General features: G+C 37.2%; 1 protein-coding gene across 4 annotated transcripts in view; it reads left to right on the top strand.

Annotated features, from left to right (window-relative positions):
- Window positions 1–16,923, top strand: part of FAF1 (Fas associated factor 1) — a 495,227-nt gene that overhangs the window by 147,819 nt on the left and 330,485 nt on the right. For all 4 annotated transcript variants that reach the window (XM_021922862.2, XM_031668481.1, XM_021922837.2 and 1 more), the window contains one exon: window positions 6,232–6,278. In XM_021922862.2, coding sequence (XP_021778554.2) covers window positions 6,232–6,278 — 47 coding nt within the window. The remainder of the gene's footprint in view (window positions 1–6,231; window positions 6,279–16,923) is intronic.

Here is a 16,923-nt window from a genome sequence, read left to right as displayed (position 1 = left end):
GCTCTGGCTAGGAGATGTTGAAAAGAGCGGTGAGAGAGGGCATCATTTTCTTGTTCAGGTTTTCAAGGGGAATGCTTTCATCTTTTGCCCATTCAGTGTGATGTTGGCTATGGGTTTGTCATAGATGGGTTCTTATTATTTTATTTTGAAGTGTGCTCCTTCAGTGCCTAGTTTATTGAGGGTTTTTTAACATGAAGGATGGTAAATTTTATTGAAAGCCTTTTCTGTATCTGTTGAGATGATCATGTTATTTTGTTTTTAGTTCTGTTTATGTGGTAAATCACATTAATTGACTTGTGTATTTTTTGAATTTTTTTTTTTTTTTTTTGAGACAGAGTCTTGCTCTTGTTGCCCAGGCTGGAATGCAATGGTACCATCTTGACTCACTGCAACCTCTGCCTCCCGGGTACAAGCAGTTCTCCTGCCTCAGCTTCTCAAGTAGCTAGGATTACAGGCATGCACCACCACACCCGGCTAATTTTGTATTTTCAGTGGAGATGGGGTTTCACCATGCTGGTTAGGCTGGTCTCGAACTGCTGACCTCCTGTAATCCATGGGCCTCAGCCTCCCAAAGTGCTGGGATTACAGGCATGAGCCACTGCGCCGAGCCAATTGATTTGTGCATATTAAACCAACCTTGTATCCGAGGGCCCACTTGATCATAAAACATTAGCTTTTGGATGTGCTGCTGAATTTTGTTTGCTAGTTTTTTGTCAAGGATTTTTGCATCTGTGTTCATCCATGATATTGGCCTGAAGTTTTCATTTTTTGTTGTGTCTCCCAGGTTTTGGTGTCAGGATGATGCTGGCCTCAAACACTGAGTTAGGGAGGAGTCTCTCTTTCTTAAATATTTGGAATAGTTTCAGTAAGAATGGTATCAGATCTATATACATCTGAAGAAATCAGCTGTGAATGACTGTGTCTGGTCCTGGCCTTTTTTTCGTTGGTAGGCTTATTATTACTCATTCAATTTTACAACTTATTATTGGCCTGTTCAGAGATTCAGTTTCTTCCTGATCTAATCTTGGGAGGTTGTATGTTTCCAGACATTTATTCATTTTTTCTACGTTTTCTAGCCTTTGTGCATAGAGAGGTGTTCATAGTAGTCTCTGAGTGTTCCCTGTATTTCTCTGGGTTTGGTGATAATGTCCGCTTTGTTATTTTTGATTGTGTTTATTTGGAGCTTGTATCTTTTTTTTTTCTTCATTAGTCTAGCTGGTTATTATGTGAGTTTTATTTATTCTTTCAAGGAACTAACTCTTGGACTTGTTGATCTTTTATATGCTGTTTTCACGTCTCAGTTTCCTTCAGTTCAGCTTTGATTTTGGTTATTTCTTCTGTTAGCTTTGTGGCTGGTTTCCTCGTGTTTCTTTAATTCAAGGCATGAAGTTAGGCTGTTAATTTGAGGTCTTTCTAACTTTTTGCTGTGGGTGTTCAGCGCTATAAACTTTTCTCCTAACACTGCTTTAGCTATGTTCCAAAGTCTCTGGTATATTGTATCTTTGATCTCATTAGTTTCAAAGAATTTCTTGAATTCTGCCTTCATTTTATTGTTTACCCAAAGTCATTCAGGAGCAGGTTGTTTTAACTTCCATTAAATTATATGCTTTTGAGTGATTTTTTAGTATTGATTTCTATTTTTATTGCACTGTGGTTGAAGAGTATGGTTGATATGGTTTCCATTTTTTTTCAGTTTGCTGAGAATTGTTTTATGGCCAATTATGTGGTCAGTTTTAGAGTATGTGCCATGTGCAGATGAGAAGAATGTATATTCTGTTGTTTTGGGATGGAGAGTTCTGTAGATGTCTATTAGGCTTATTTAGTCAAGTGTCCAGTTTGGTTCTGGAATGCCTGATCCAAACTGATTCTTAATTTTCTCCCTTGATGATCTGTCTAATAATGTTAGTAGAGTATTGAAGTCTCCTATTATTATTGTGTGGTTACTAAGTCTCTTCATTGATCTCTAAGTATTTGCTGTTTGGATCTGGATGCTTCTGTGTTTGGTGCATATATATTTAGGATAGTTAGGTCGTCTTGTTGAATTGAACCCTTTAGCATTATGTAATGCCCTTGTTGGATGTGCTGCTGGATTTGGTTTGCTAGTATTTTGAATGATCCAAAAATCACTCAAAAACATACAATTTAATGGAAGTTAACCTGCTTTTGAATGACTTTGGGTAAACAATAAAATAAAGGCAGAATTCAAGAAATTCTTTGAAAGCAATGAGATCAAAGATACAATATACCAGAAACTCTGGGACATAGCTAAAGCAGTGTTAGGGAGAAAAGTTTTTTGTTTTTTTGTTTTTTAATCTTTGTTGGTTTAAACTGTGTTTTATCTGAAATTAGAACAGCAACCCCTGCTTTGTTGATTTTTTGTTTGCTTGGTAGATTTTTCTCTGTCTCTTTACCTTGAGCCTGTGGGTTTGATGGGTCTCTTGCATTTATGTGTGATGGGTCTCTTGATGACAGCATACAGTCAGGTCTTACTTCCTTATCCAACTTGCCAGCCTGTGCCTTTTAATTGGGGCATTGACCCATTTACATACAAGGTTAATATTGATAGGTGAGGATTTATCCTGTCATCATGTTGTTACCTGGTTGTTATGCATACTTAATTGTGTGGTCGCTTTATATTATCAGTGATCCACGCACTTAAGTGTGTTTTTGTGATGGCCTGTATTGGTCTTTCTTTTCCGTATTTAGCACTCTCTTAAGGAGTCAGGTCTAGTGGTAGCAAATTCCCTTAGCATTTGCTTGTCTGAAAAGGATCTTATTTATCCTTTTCTTATGAAGCTTATCTTAGTTTGGCTATATATGGAATTCTTGGTTGGAATTTTTTTTCTTCAAGAATGCTGAATATAATCCCTCAGTCTCTTCTGGCTTGTAGGATTTCTGCTGAAAGTTCCACTGTTAACCTGAGGAGGTTTCTTTTGTTGGTGACCTCCTTCTTCCTAGCTGCCTTTAACATTTTATCTTTCACTTTGATTTTAGCAATGAATAGGCAGTTGGTAAGAGTGTTGTATTTCACCAAACTTTCAATTTTACCCCTGTTTCTTGTGTCTTTTTTTGTTTTTTTCCTGTGGATTCTATATACTCAAGAAATCAATATTCTTATGGGGGGGAAAAAAAGCAAACAAAAACTTACTGCAGCTGTTCTTCTTACAGTTTCTGTCTTTATGCCTTTCACACTAAATGTTTTAAGAGAGTCAGTTATTCTTAGTTTCCCATTTATCTTTTTAGTTTTTATAATTTAGTTATTGTTAAACTGTTTTAAGATATGTCTGATAACCTTAGGCCTCATAATCTTAGTGTATTTTCACATTTTCTAGCTTTTGTGTAATATCTCCTTATAGTTCTTCTTTGCCTCCTCTGTAACACTTTCCCAGTCTTTTTCCTCCTATCTGTCCTTTACATTTTTATTTTTCTTTGTTTTGTTTTTAATGAATTACTCCAGATTTTATCTTCGTCTGCTTTTTCTTCAACAAAGAAGATAGCTGAGTGAGGGAGGGAGTTAGAATATTTCTAGGGCTTCATTTATTTGCCTTTAAACAGGTGTTGCTTTACTGAAATATAGCTGTGATTTTTCAGTTACATTTTGGATATCTCCATTTTGGTATTAGCTGAATTTTTCATAGTAAAACTAACTGTTGAATATACTTGGTCCTTCGTAGAAGGCAAGCTGTGTTATGTTCATCACTATATCTTAATTGTCTAGCCTAGTGCTTGGTACATAGTTGGCAATTAATACACGTTTATTATATGAACAATTGATATTCTCCTGTCACCTGAAAGTTAACATGTTCAAAATTGAGCACATTAGAATCTGGAATTTTCCTTTGCTTCTGTAATTTCCTGTTGTTTGAAGCGTAGATCAAATGCCCCCTCTTCTCTAAAGTTTTCCTTAATCATCACAGTCAAAAATCTGTTTCCCTATTCTCTATTGCTTTACCAAATTATACTTTTATTGTACCTTAATTCTGGATTACATTTTACTTATTTATGTACAGAGTTTGCCGTACATAAGATTGAGGTCAGGGGCTAACTTCTCCAAGACAAATTAACTATTTAAAATAATGTAAGGTTTTGGGAAAGGAAAGGGTTGAAAAGTGGTTTTGTGTCACTGTTCCTTCTGCATAGAATCCCCTCCGCATCTTTCTACTTTTCACTCATTCTTCAGCCTCAGCTGAGGCATTTTTTAATCCAGGTTTTTCTGAGCCGACTTTAAGTCTTGAATAGGTGACTTTTCTTTGTATTCCTCTATTACTAACTCCTTTAATAAATAATTATTGAGTGCCTTTAATGTGCAGACACTGTGCTAGACAGGCCTTTTAGAAACAAAAAGGCAGGACTTTTGTGGCTGAGTATGTAATGTTTAGCTCATTATACAATTACGTATTACACAGATAAGGAAACTGAGGCTCAAATAAGTTAAGTGATTACACTAAGGTTACCAAATTAATAAATGGGAGAGGCTGGTTTCAGACTTTGGACTTTCTGAGTCCTTGGTGTTCTTTCCATTATACTTTGGCATTCCTCAGTGAAAATGTTTTTCGAAAGATTTGAACCAAATCTTTCTAAGCTCTGGTATTTTGTTTCTTTTCCAGCACCACACAGCATTCTCTTAACCATTTACTGTTATTTAGCAAAGGGGATATGTGTAGATAGAACCATTGCTGTCAACAAAAAGAGGATAGTTAACCTGGTACTGGGCAGAAATACTTCCATTGAATTTGTGTCTTTGAAAACTGATTTTAGCATTTGCTTTACTCAAAGGATTTATAAGCCTCCAGAGTTGTCAGGGTTCTATGGTATCTATTGTCTATATTAATCTGTGGATTTCTTTGTTTTTTTCCACTGTAACATTACAGCTCTCAAAATTCATAGCAAACACCCTACCCTCTATTTCCATTCAACAGTATGATGGTATGAATTTGACCCACCTCTGGCAAATACTTAAGTTAATATTTCACAAAATACCCAAACTCCTGTTGGCAATGGATTTCCAGGCAGCTGATAAAACATTGAATTGATAGGTGTATTTTGTTTTTGTGGGTTATTCATTTTGATGTGGATACAGAAGGGTAGGGAAGGAGAAGTTGTTATAGTATAAAGACAGAGTTGGAAAAGTTGGGCTTATGTTGTTGTTTGTTTTTGTTTTGTTCTCCTGAGAATATTCTCTGTTACCCTGCAGTAAGCTGTCTACAGTCCAGGATTTGACAGCCTGCTTGCTTAATAGCCTTCAAAAACATCCATGTCCTGTCATACCTGTGCTATGTTCTGACTACTTGGTACTACTTAGAGATTAGTTTTAGGGATGTTTTATATAAGGAAACCTCTCCTCTAATGCTGCCTCCTTTTGTCACCTGTTAATAGTCATGGTGTTAGGTTTATTGAAGGACTTTTGCCTCTATATTCTTTTCTTCTCAATGTTTTTTTCATTAGGAGTAATGGCTGGGCATGGTGGCTCATGCCTGTAATCCCAGCACTTTGGGAGGCCAAGGCGGGTGGATCACCTGAGGTCGGGAGTTTGAGACCAGCCTGGGCAACATAGTGAGACCTCATCACTATAAAAAGTGATTAGGAACCCCATCTCTACTAAAACATGGAGAAACCCTGTCTCTACTAAAAATACAAAAGTAGCCGGGCTTGGTGGCTCATGCTTGTAATCCTAGCTAGTTGGGATGCTGAGGCAGGAGAATTGCTTGAACCTGGCAGGTGGAGGTTGCAGTGAGTTGAGATAGCGCCATTGCACTCTAGCCTGGGCAACAAGAGCGAAACTCCGTCTCAAAAAAAAAAAAAAAAAGGAAAGAAAGAATAATGATCATAACATGAAATAGTACTTTCATTTGTGATTTTATATCTTGCTCTTCTCAGTTTGACAAAGGAAATGTTTATAATATTAAGTTACTGATTTTTCCTGTTTAGACATCCTTAAATTTTGGGTTCTGTGGGTGTTTTGCCTGAATTAGAACTGTGGAATTAGACTTTATGACTCAAGGTTTGGCGATGTTACATGTCAAATGCATGTTTTTAAATTTTTTAAAATACAGTTTTATAACAGAAATATAGAAACATGTATTTAGTAGACAACATTTTGCCTCACTAAAAAAATTAGTATTATATTTAAATACATTTTTAAAAATATACGTATTTCCTTTGAAAGTGTTCTCCATCACATTTGGCATTTATCTGTTTCTTTCAATGGCCTTCTCTGTTTCTTGTTTGCAGGCAGCTATCAATGGTGTAATACCCCAGGAAAATGGCATTCTACAAAGGTATGTTATAAAGTGCTTACCAGTTAAGATGACTTAGCAGAACAAAAAACAACTAACTGTTAATTTTTTTGTTTTATTTTTTAATGGAGCATTGATTTGGGGTATATAAGTTCATTAATATTGTTCTTTCAGATATTTCTATGTATTATATTAATTCCCTAAAGTCTCCAACTTTTAACTGTATAAAATTACTACATATTTGGTAACACCATCTTTTAAGGTGGTTTTAATTTTTAAGAAAGCTTTTCAAGCTTATTCTTTGATTTATAAGATGAAAGGAACTGAATTTTTTAATTTTTTAAACTACTAGCACTGGCTATTGGCTTAATAACACCAGAATATGGTTGTCAAGCTTAACTATACAGGCTTTATCTCCAGGCTTACTACAGACATTTTCTCCTTCCCTTTTAGGTTCTAAACCAAGTATGTGATAATTTGCAACAATTTGAGGCAGTTCTTAATAATGTAACTTTTTAGAGTACTGAACTATTTCACTTGAAGTATCCAGTGTTAACAAGTGGAATGGTTTTAGAGGTTTTGTGTTATGGCCAGAAGGTAAAATTGGAAGATGTGGCCAAGAGAATTATAACAGTTACAACGTAATTCCTTAAGTTAAAAATAAATTCATGACTTTTGTCTCCTTAAAAATTGGAGACTCTGGTTCTAGATTAAAGAACACTCTAAAGTCTTAGGAGGTAAAACCATTCTCCCTTCCAAGTGTAGTTTAATTACTTGATTTTTCCCGCCTTTCCTATCAATTCAAACTTTGGCTTGAATTTGGGTGGCTGGGATTTCTAAGTCACTGAAGCATGATCTGCTAAGTGCAGATGAGGCAAACAGAAACAGCAGATTAGGAATGAGGTCGTTTTGGAGAGCGAGAAAAGTACTCTTGCAGAAACATCAGGAAGTTCACCATGAACTGCAAAACGTGCTGTTCTTTATAAGAAACCATATATTTAGGATGGAAGCAAAATTCTGTTTGATACCTGTACCACCTTTAATGATTAATGGTTTTTAGATGAAAGCAATGATAAAACAGACCTATACCCTCATTCCTCTCTTTTAAACTATCAGAAAGATTTTCATCCAGAGTAAATGCGGCTGATTTCCAGAGTTTCTACCAACTTCTGTTTGTTTAATTTTTAGTTTGTTGTTTGTTCAAAAACATTCAATTCTATCGAAACCCTTGCCTAGAAAGCGAATCAGATGAACTTCCTTTATGGTCATTTTTTTCTTAGTTTAGAAAGTTTTACACTGTTAAATATCACTCCAGTTTTATTTTTGAGTAAATGTTATTGCCACTTTTTGTGCCAAAGTTTTTGCTATGCAAAATCTGTGTGGATTCAGCTACTGGATTCTGAATACATATTGGATATATCATCCAATTAATAGCATTTGCCATAGGTGAACTGTAGAAACTTCTTCTCCCCTGGAAACATTCCGTCTTTCCTGTCACAGATTATACTTTTTGTTTAATATATTTTATGACTAGAAATTCAGTATTAAACTGATTTCTCATAAAGTTACTATAATATTTGGGGTTGAACTTTGATCAGAGTAGGATTTTGTTGGTTTTGTTTGCTTTTTTTGAAGGAATGAATCATATGTCTACATGAGAAAATCAGTTGTATCTAGTAATATTCTTCAACTATTTCCTTCCTAACATGGTTCTTTAGCTTTGAAATCATTGTGGATTTAACATAACTGAAAATTACTCTTGTATGTCTACTGACCAGAGGAAAACAAGAGGGCTCTTTGTGTACTTTCTCATAGGCTTAACACTGAAAGTAGAAGGCACTAGGCTAGAAATGGTATATTCAGGCGGTTAAAAAGATTTTTGTTTTGTGTGTTTGCTTTTTATAATAAAGTTGAATTTATATAGTCTGTGTATACAACTGTTAAATTGTTAGTCCATCCCTTACTTAACAAAGAAAGGAGGTATCAAATACTATAGTTTAAAGAAATTACTATATAAAGCAATATTCTCATGAGATAATGAACTTTTGGTAGGAAATAAATACCTACCTCACTGATACATGTGTTGATGCTAAATTGCTTTGACTGAAAATTATTATTATTATTATTATTTTGTTTTGAGAGAAAGAAGAGCCAGTATGTGCCTTATAGCTTTTCTTGAAGTCAGGTTTTTGTATGAATCCAAGAGGGAATATGATTTTTAATGTAACCATAAACTTCAAGGGAAAGAAACTTTTTTTGTATGCTTAAGGCAGTGTGCTAGGCAATTGACATATTTTTATTCATTTAATACTCACTACAACCTGTAAGAGGTAAATGTTTATATTTTATGTATGAGGAAATTCAAAGTTAGAGAGTTTACATAGGCTTGCCCAAGTTCACAAGCATAGAAGCAGGTGGTGAAGTCTAGATTGTCTTATTTTAAAAGCCATGCTCTATCTTCTCTATTACTCTGTCTTCTTCAAGATCAGTCAGTGAGGTATTTCAAAACTTTTAAGATTTTTCCTTTGTGGGCTGGGCATGGTAGCTCATGCCTATAATTCTAGCACTTTGGGAGGCTGAGGCCGGCAGATCACTTGTGGTCAGGAGTTCAAGACCAGCCTGGCCAACATGGTAAAAACCCTGTCTCTACTAAAAATAGAACTTGAACCCGGGAGACCAAGGTTGCAGTGAGCCAAGATTGCACCTCTGCCTTCCAGCCTAGGCAACAGAGTGAGACTCCATCTTAAAAAAAAAAAAAAGATTTTTATTTTGGATAAAAGTTGAAATTCAATATATGTACATAATGTCTTTCTTCCACAGCTTTGTTTTTTATAGTTACTATTTTAGTTGTAAGCTATTAAAGGCAGATATTATTATTCCTCATTTTACAGGTAGATAGGATAAGTCATAAAGTGACTTGGCCCAGATGTTACAGCGTGATGTTGATGGAGTCAGGAATATAAGCAAGGCTTCTGGCTGTTTCTCCAAGGCTTATTTCACTAGACAGTATATTGCTAACACAGCATACTGTGTGTAACTTATGCAGTCATAAATGTAAACTATTCATTCAGTCATAAACAAACATTGAGTATGTGTATTTACATGGTCTGGTATATTATTTATTTAACATATTGTCCAGGGCCTCTTTAAAAATTATTTTTGGATATATTTTTAGGAAGAAATGTTAGTGAATTACTTGTATAATTAGAGAGCTGATGCCATGTTTTCAAAAAGTAAACTTTATAAATTAATAGCATAATTTAACCACTCACTAAGTGGATGGTATTTATTAACTCATACTTGTTTTATTACCCAGACAGGTGTACAGTATATTCATTTGTCCACTGTTTAATTCATGGAGAACACCTAGATAAGACAACATTTATTTTCAAACCTTGACCACTAGGCTTTCAGAATATATAAATGCCCAACTTTTTTGACTTAGAAAATAGCCATTATAGCCAGTTAGTCTCTATGTATTGCTTTGTGTAATTTCCATTTTAAAAACCTGATTTAATTGATTCACAAGTTTATCTCTAAAATAAATGTGGAGTTTTTTTTTTTTTTTTTTAGGAGATGCCTAAAGATTTTGCCATGGCATAGACTTTAAGAAATTGAAATAATTAGCAAGTACAGAGTTCCTGTTTACTTTTCTTTCTGTTCATTGCCTTCCAAGATCCTGAGTTGTTTGTAGAGGAAAGTTGAGTAAGGATAAAAACACTTGGTTGGAGTTTTAGAACTAAATTTCTACATAGAGCTTCCAAATCAGTGGCATTTTTATATTTATTTATTTTTAAGGTACAGGGATCTTGCTATGCTGCTTAGGCTGGACTTGAACTCCTCCTGAGCTCAAGCAATCTTTCTGACTCAGCCTCCTGAGTAACTGGGTCTACAGGCACGTGACACCTTGCCCAGTTTCCCATTAGTATCTTTTTGTTGTTGTTGTTGTTGTTGTTGTTGTTGTTGTTGTTGTTTTGGGAGACAGGGTCTTGCTCTGTAGCCCAGGCACAATCACAGCCTTGACTTCCTGGGCTGAAGTGATCCTGCCACCTCAGCCCCCTGAGTAGCTGGTACTATAGGTGCTCACCACCATACCTAGCTAATTTTTGTATTCTTTGTAGAGATGGGGTCTCATGATGTTGCCCAGGATTTCTAGACTCCTGAGTTTAAGCCATCCTCCCACCATGGCCTCACAGAGTGCTAGGATTACAGGCATGAGCCACTATACCTGGCTTTCAATCGATATCTTTTTTAAAAAAAAGATATTTATAGATTAGTCAATCTATAATGATTACATTATTAGATTATTAAATAGAAAAGAATAGCAAGGCCAAATTATAAGATCATGGTTTTCACAGCTGGGAAATTTTTAAAATGCATTTACTCTTTTTTGATTCGATAAGTTTGGATGTTTTTGTATTCTTTGGATCTCATTAAATGTTAGTGAAAACTGATGGGATCATTCATTGACTGGTAAGATCTCTCTCTTCCTCTCATTTTTTGGATTGCCTTTTTGTTTTGAGACGAGGTCTCACTCTGTCACCCAGGCTGGAGTGCAGTGGCATGATCTCAGCTCACTGCAACCTCTACCTCCCAGACTCAATTGATCCTCCCACATCAGCCTCCTGAGTAGCTGGGCTATAGGCATGTGCCACCAAGCCTGGCTAATTTTTGTATTTTTTGTAGAGATGTGGTTTTGCCCCAGCCATGTTGCTCAGGCTCGTCTTGAACTCCTGAGCACAAGTGATCCTCCTGCCTCAGCCTCCCAAAGTGCTGGGATTACAGGTATGAGCCACCGCACCTGGTCTACCCTAGCAATTTTACCAGAGGGAATTTTAAATAGGGAGTCAGTTACACAGATATGGAGAAGTTTGAAAGATCAGAAAAGGGATAGTGAGACAACCTAGATAGAATGACTGCAGGAGGCAGCTGTACCACCAAGCGCAGGTATGGGTGGTTCTTTCTGCTTGGCAAGGAAAGGAGCCCAGGGCAAGAGCAGACTCATAGCTTCAGTGAGAAGGGTAGGGATGTGGAGGTCATGATTCCCATTCCAGACCAAGAAGCAGCAGCTAGAACACATCTACCAGGGAGAGCCCCCTGCCGACCACCAGTGGGCACAAAGGAAAGTGATAGAGGAACAAAGGAAAGAGGCTGATGGAGGTTGAGGTTAACAAAACTTTATTTGTAGCTCAGTGGAAGAGCCCTAGGAACTTGTCCCCAGACATATGAGAAGGAATTCCTGTTCAGCTGATACTGGTAGCTTTGGCAGGATGCAGAGAGACTTACGGAAAAGGTGCTGGGGGAAAAGAAAAAAAAACTAGAAGCTAACATCAGTGGTTGATGCTAAAACAAAATGAGTGCCACCGTTGGGGTGATATGTCACTGGTAGGGTGATGTTGATAGGATCAATGTGCAAACTGCAAGAAGATAGGGGTGTGTGTATGTGTTTGTGTGTTTGCTGCCAAAGTTTCTGTTCTGTTACTGGTCATAAGGCCATAGTTGATACTGTGAGTTTATTTCACCATTTATTCTGTATTCCCTGTTGTCAGCTAGCACCTCAAATGGTCAGGGTTTTTTTTTGTTTTTGTTTTTTTTCTTTTCCCCCCGGTGGAGCATCTTACACCTTCATTTTTGAAGAGTCAGAATCCTCAGTTTACCTGCTTTTTTATTAGTTGTAATTTTGCGTTCTTACTAGACATGCCCCCCAAAAATCTCCTGGGCTCCAGTCATAGTCCATTGTGTAGCAGCAGCCCAGTTTTTTTCTTGGTAATCAGGACCAGTCACTCTAGCCAGTACTCCTTTCCTAGGTGGTAATTCAGTGCCACGAGGAGTGCAAAATGGCCAAGCAGCATTCTCAAGGTCCAATTCAATGGAAGTGTTGTGGAAATGTTACATCTTTGGGAACCATAATTTCTGAACCATCAGCACCCAAAGTTGCAGGAGGCAAAAGTTTAGTAAGCTGTTAGGCATGTAAGAGGAATCACTGTGAACACTTAATTCCCATACATGTGTTTTCTGGCAGTATGAAAAATAGTGTTGTGTTTTGGACACTGATGTAAACCATTTATACCACATACTTTCAAGAGGAACCCCAGTCTTTGAGGTTATCTCCTAACCAGTGTCATAACTGAATCTTTAGTAAGTCATTCTGTTGTTCTGTCAAGCTAGCTGCTCCTGAGTAATGGCATACACAGTGATCCCAGTGCTGCACTTCTTTTGCTGTGAAACAAGTTCCTTAGTTAGAACCAATGTTGTGTGGGAAGCCATCAATACTTAGGTATTCCCTAAGTCCTTGAATGGTGGTCCTGACAGATGCATTGCTGTCAGGTAAGTCAAGTTCCTATTTAGAAAAGTGTCTTTTTCAGAGAAGATAGATCACTGCCCCCTCCATGATGGAAATATTTTATTACCAGGTCCCTGGGAAATGGCACCTGATTGGGGACTCAGTATTAGTCTGTGTCACTTGCAGTTTAGGCACTCCATAGTTTGCCTAGCTAGATGCAGCCTTGGTGAGGGGAAGTCCATGTTGTCGTGTCTGTGCGTAACCTCCATCTCTGTTGACATGGCCACATTGTACATTAATGCATCAAGCAGCCTCAGTAGGAAGGGATAAAAAGCTGACTGAACAATGTCTTCTTATCCATGTTATTAAGATAGTTTTTAAAAATTGGTTAGTCTTTAGAGAATATTCACTTAAGAAACAAATATATTTAGCCAGGCGCAGTGGCTCATACCTGTAATCCCAGCACTTTGGGACGCCAACGCGGGTGGATCGCCTGAGGTCAGGAGTTCGAGACCAGCCTGGCCAGCATAGTGAAACCCTGTCTCTACTCAAGATACCGCCCCCCCCCCCAAAAAAAAATTTAGCTGGGCGAAGTGGCGGGCATTTGTAATCCCAGCTACTCAGGAGGCTGAGGCAGGAGAATCGCTTGAACCCAGGGGGGCAGAGGTTGCAGTGAGGCAAGATTACACCATTGCACTGTAGCCTGGGCAACAAGAGTGAAACTCCGTCTCCAAACAAACAAAACCAAATATATTTTTATTCTGTGTGCATTCTAAAGGATCTATTTTCATATCTCTTCTCCAGACTTTCTTGTCATCCAGTTTTCCAATTTTATTCTTTTCAGGACCTGAACTGCTGGCCAACCCATCATCTATTGCCTATGATTCAATGTAGATTTATACCTCAGGCTATCTCTCCTTCCAGATGAAGTGGTGAACATAGTACAACATTAAGTTCTCCCTAGTGGGAGGCTTTTGTTTCACTGCTGTCTTTCAGGGTTATCATTGATTGTGGTCATAGTACTACAGCAGTGTAATTTTGGTTGGTGCCAGCATATTGTACATAATCATTTTTTCTCTTCCCAGTCCGAATTTTTTTTCCCCTCAGTTAACTTAGTTATTTCTTATTAATTGTTGGGAAATACAGAGTACAGCTTTCACCCTCATGTGCTTTCAACCACTGGACTCTAGAAACTTTACCAAGGTGGCAGCCCCTGTATTTTTGTGGTATGTGTCTGCTAATCCCTAACTTGCATGCGTCCTACCAAAGTATCAAAGTATAGGTTTAGTTTTCCTTATTTGAAGTGCATAGGACCAGAAGTATTTCACATTTCAGTTTTTTTCAGATTTGGGGATATTTACTTTATACATACTGGTTGGTTGAGCATCCCTAGTCCAAAAATCCGAAATGTTCCAGTGAGCATTTCCTTTGAGTGTTATGTCAGTGCTCAAAAAGTTTCAGAGTTTGGAACATTTCAGATTTCAGACTTTTGGATTACGGAGACTTAACCTATACTTGCTGCTTATGCACTTCAGGACCAATCTATGTTGTCATCAGTGTAATATCGTTCTTTGGAATGTCAAGTTAATCAAGATCTCTACAGACTATTATTATGACAAAATGTCAAGTTAATCAAGATCTCTACAGACTATTATTATGACAAAGAGCAGGAGAGTTGATGTAATCTTTAGGAAAAGACAGTGAAGGTGTTAGTGTACCCTGCTATGTGAAAGCAAAATGCACGTCCCAGTGCTTACAAATTAGTGTAGAAAATAAAACACATATGCAAGATCATTTGTTTCCACTGGTCCCTTCTTACATTACAGTCCTAACTCCATGGATCAGGAAACCAATATGGAATATCTACCAGTTACCGAGTGTGTTTTTTTCTATTATACCTCCAGGGCCTAGGGAAATAACTGCAGGGTAGATTGACTGACTGATCACATTTACTGTGAGCTGATTTGGGCCAAAACTTCACTTCCAACTCTAGTCTTTCACTTTTGTAAATTCCCCAGTAATTAGCATCATTTTAGAGTTAGCATCTAGTAATCTCCTAAAAATCTGGATATTTTCTTTTTATTGGCACACAGATACTCTAGTAAACAGCTGCAAGTGTCTTAATGGAAATCTTAGAGGAAAATTTACAATAAATACTTGTGGCACTGTTGTGTTTTAGGGGTCCATGCCTCATTTAATCCAGGGGCTTTATGTCTGTGAACCAACTTGTGTTTGGAAACTGGAAGTGACTTTGATTCTCCATAGTGGTCACTGAAGTCAGGATTTAGGCTACCAAGTCTGGGGTTTCTACTGTTTATAGATCAAGTAGTGTTTTAATAGACTGACCTTTAATTTTGTTCCTTAGAAATACCATGCTCAGTTCGAAACTCCGTCTCAAAAAAAAAAAAAAAAAAACCCAAAACAAACAAAAACAAAAACAAAAAACCACATTCAGTTAAGTACTTCTAAAGGTGTCTGCAGGTCTTGTACGTCACAACCTTCTTGATTGTCACTTTCTGTCCATGCTGTGCATTAACATGACTGTTCTTACCTTTTCTCTGTCAAATTTTACCATTTGACCTCTGCCACTCTGGAATCTGATCAGCTTGTTCAGGAGTCTTTCTCAATCATGCCATCTCCCCATGTCATTCCCAACTCACAGAAAACAGTCACCACAGAGTTTTTCAAATACAGATTCCCTTACTAATGTATTTTAAAATGCTTTAATACTGTATCCTCCAGGACCTCATGGATGATGTATAGGATGGTATGTATATATTCAGATTATACATGGTAAATCTACTCCAGCATTCCTGTTTCTTTAAGCATCTGTATTTCTTCTACATTATGCTAGGAAGGTTCAGGCATCTCATCCATATGAAATGTGGACTCTTTTGAGAGTTTTCATTTAGCCAACTAATAAACTATTAAGAGTTTAAGCTAAGAGCTTTCACAAAAGTGGAGGCTAGCATTCTCAGTCATGGGAGAAGGAGCTGTTCACCGACGTATCCTCATTCCATATCTTAGGGCCTCACTCCTTCCAAAACAAAGGAAACTTAGAAAGTATGTTTATTCAACTTTCACCATAATTCTGCAATCTGCAAAATTAAATTTTGGACTCAATTCTTGGCAGAGTTGTACCTATGGTTACAACAAGTAAGAAACTTTTAAAAGGCTATTTTTAAAATTTTGTAGCTATCTTGTCATGACTTGAGCTGAAAGTTAAAAACTTAAAAACTCTGTATCATTTTCTTTTTTAAGTCTCCAAGTCAGAAGCAGCCATCCGCAAGTCCTTGGTGTCATTATTACCATCAAAATAGTCAAATCAAACAGTAATTTGGTTCTCTTAGACACTTGTTTCAATAGGCATATCATCATAATTAGCTACAGGTGATAATGCAGTAATCATTATGCCAATGCATGGAATGCATCACTAGTATCCCGTTTATTATTGACAAGGAGCTAGCAGTGAATTGAAGGTCACGGTCACATAATCAAGCCAATTCTTGAATCCTGTCTTTGAGAGTATGTTTCCTGGGAACTCTTTACTGTATCAGGATCCAATCAGGAAAATGAAACATACTAGATATTTCAGCAGAGGAAATTTAAAGTAGGATTGGTTACATAGGTATAGAAGACTGAAAGAGCAAAAAGAGGTAACATGGATATGATAAATGCCAGAGGAAGCTACCACTGTTAGGTTTAGGGAACAGAGGGGTTTAACAGAACCATGAAGCACAGAGGAGCTTCATGAAGCTGGGGATCAGACCTCTGTGAATGTACACTGTCCAGCTGCTGCTCGTGTTTAAGGGAATATCAAGAAGCTGGTTATAAGAGTGCTGAAAAGAGCTGAAGACTGGAACCCACCTACAGGGTGATGCTGATGGAACTGTATACAAGCAGGAAAAAAGAAGTCTCTCCTCCCTTCGTTACTAATCTCTACTAATCTCCTCTTTAACTACTAATCTCTAGATAGCATCTCATCTTGGTAGAATCTAACAGGAAACCATCTAGCAGAAGAAAATACAGTTTTGCAGAATACTGGCCCCAGCATCCCAGAGTAGACTATATAGAAAGGTGGATTTGAAGTCAAAAAACAGTAAGTCAGTGACTAGCTTTTTCTTAGGTTTTTCTTCAGTTCTGAGAAGTTATGACAAACTTTAGAGATGTGGAATGTCATCGCACAGATTCTGTTCATAGATGTTTAAGAGCTCACTTTAGATTTCAGCTGTGGGATTCTTTCCTGCCTTTGGACATTTTCTTGGTTCCCATGTTTTTTTGTACAAGATTACTTTCTTTGAATTTAACAACTAGGAGAAAGGATAGGTTTTTGTCTTGGATCAGTGATTACTGGATTATCTGAGCTCTGTTGATTGAAAAACTAACTGTTTTTGAACTTTTTGG

The sequence above is a fragment of the Papio anubis genome, chromosome 1, assembly GCF_008728515.1.
Source record: "Papio anubis isolate 15944 chromosome 1, Panubis1.0, whole genome shotgun sequence".
Taxonomy (NCBI): Eukaryota; Metazoa; Chordata; class Mammalia; order Primates; family Cercopithecidae; genus Papio; species Papio anubis.
This window is presented reverse-complemented; position numbering and strand designations above follow the sequence as displayed.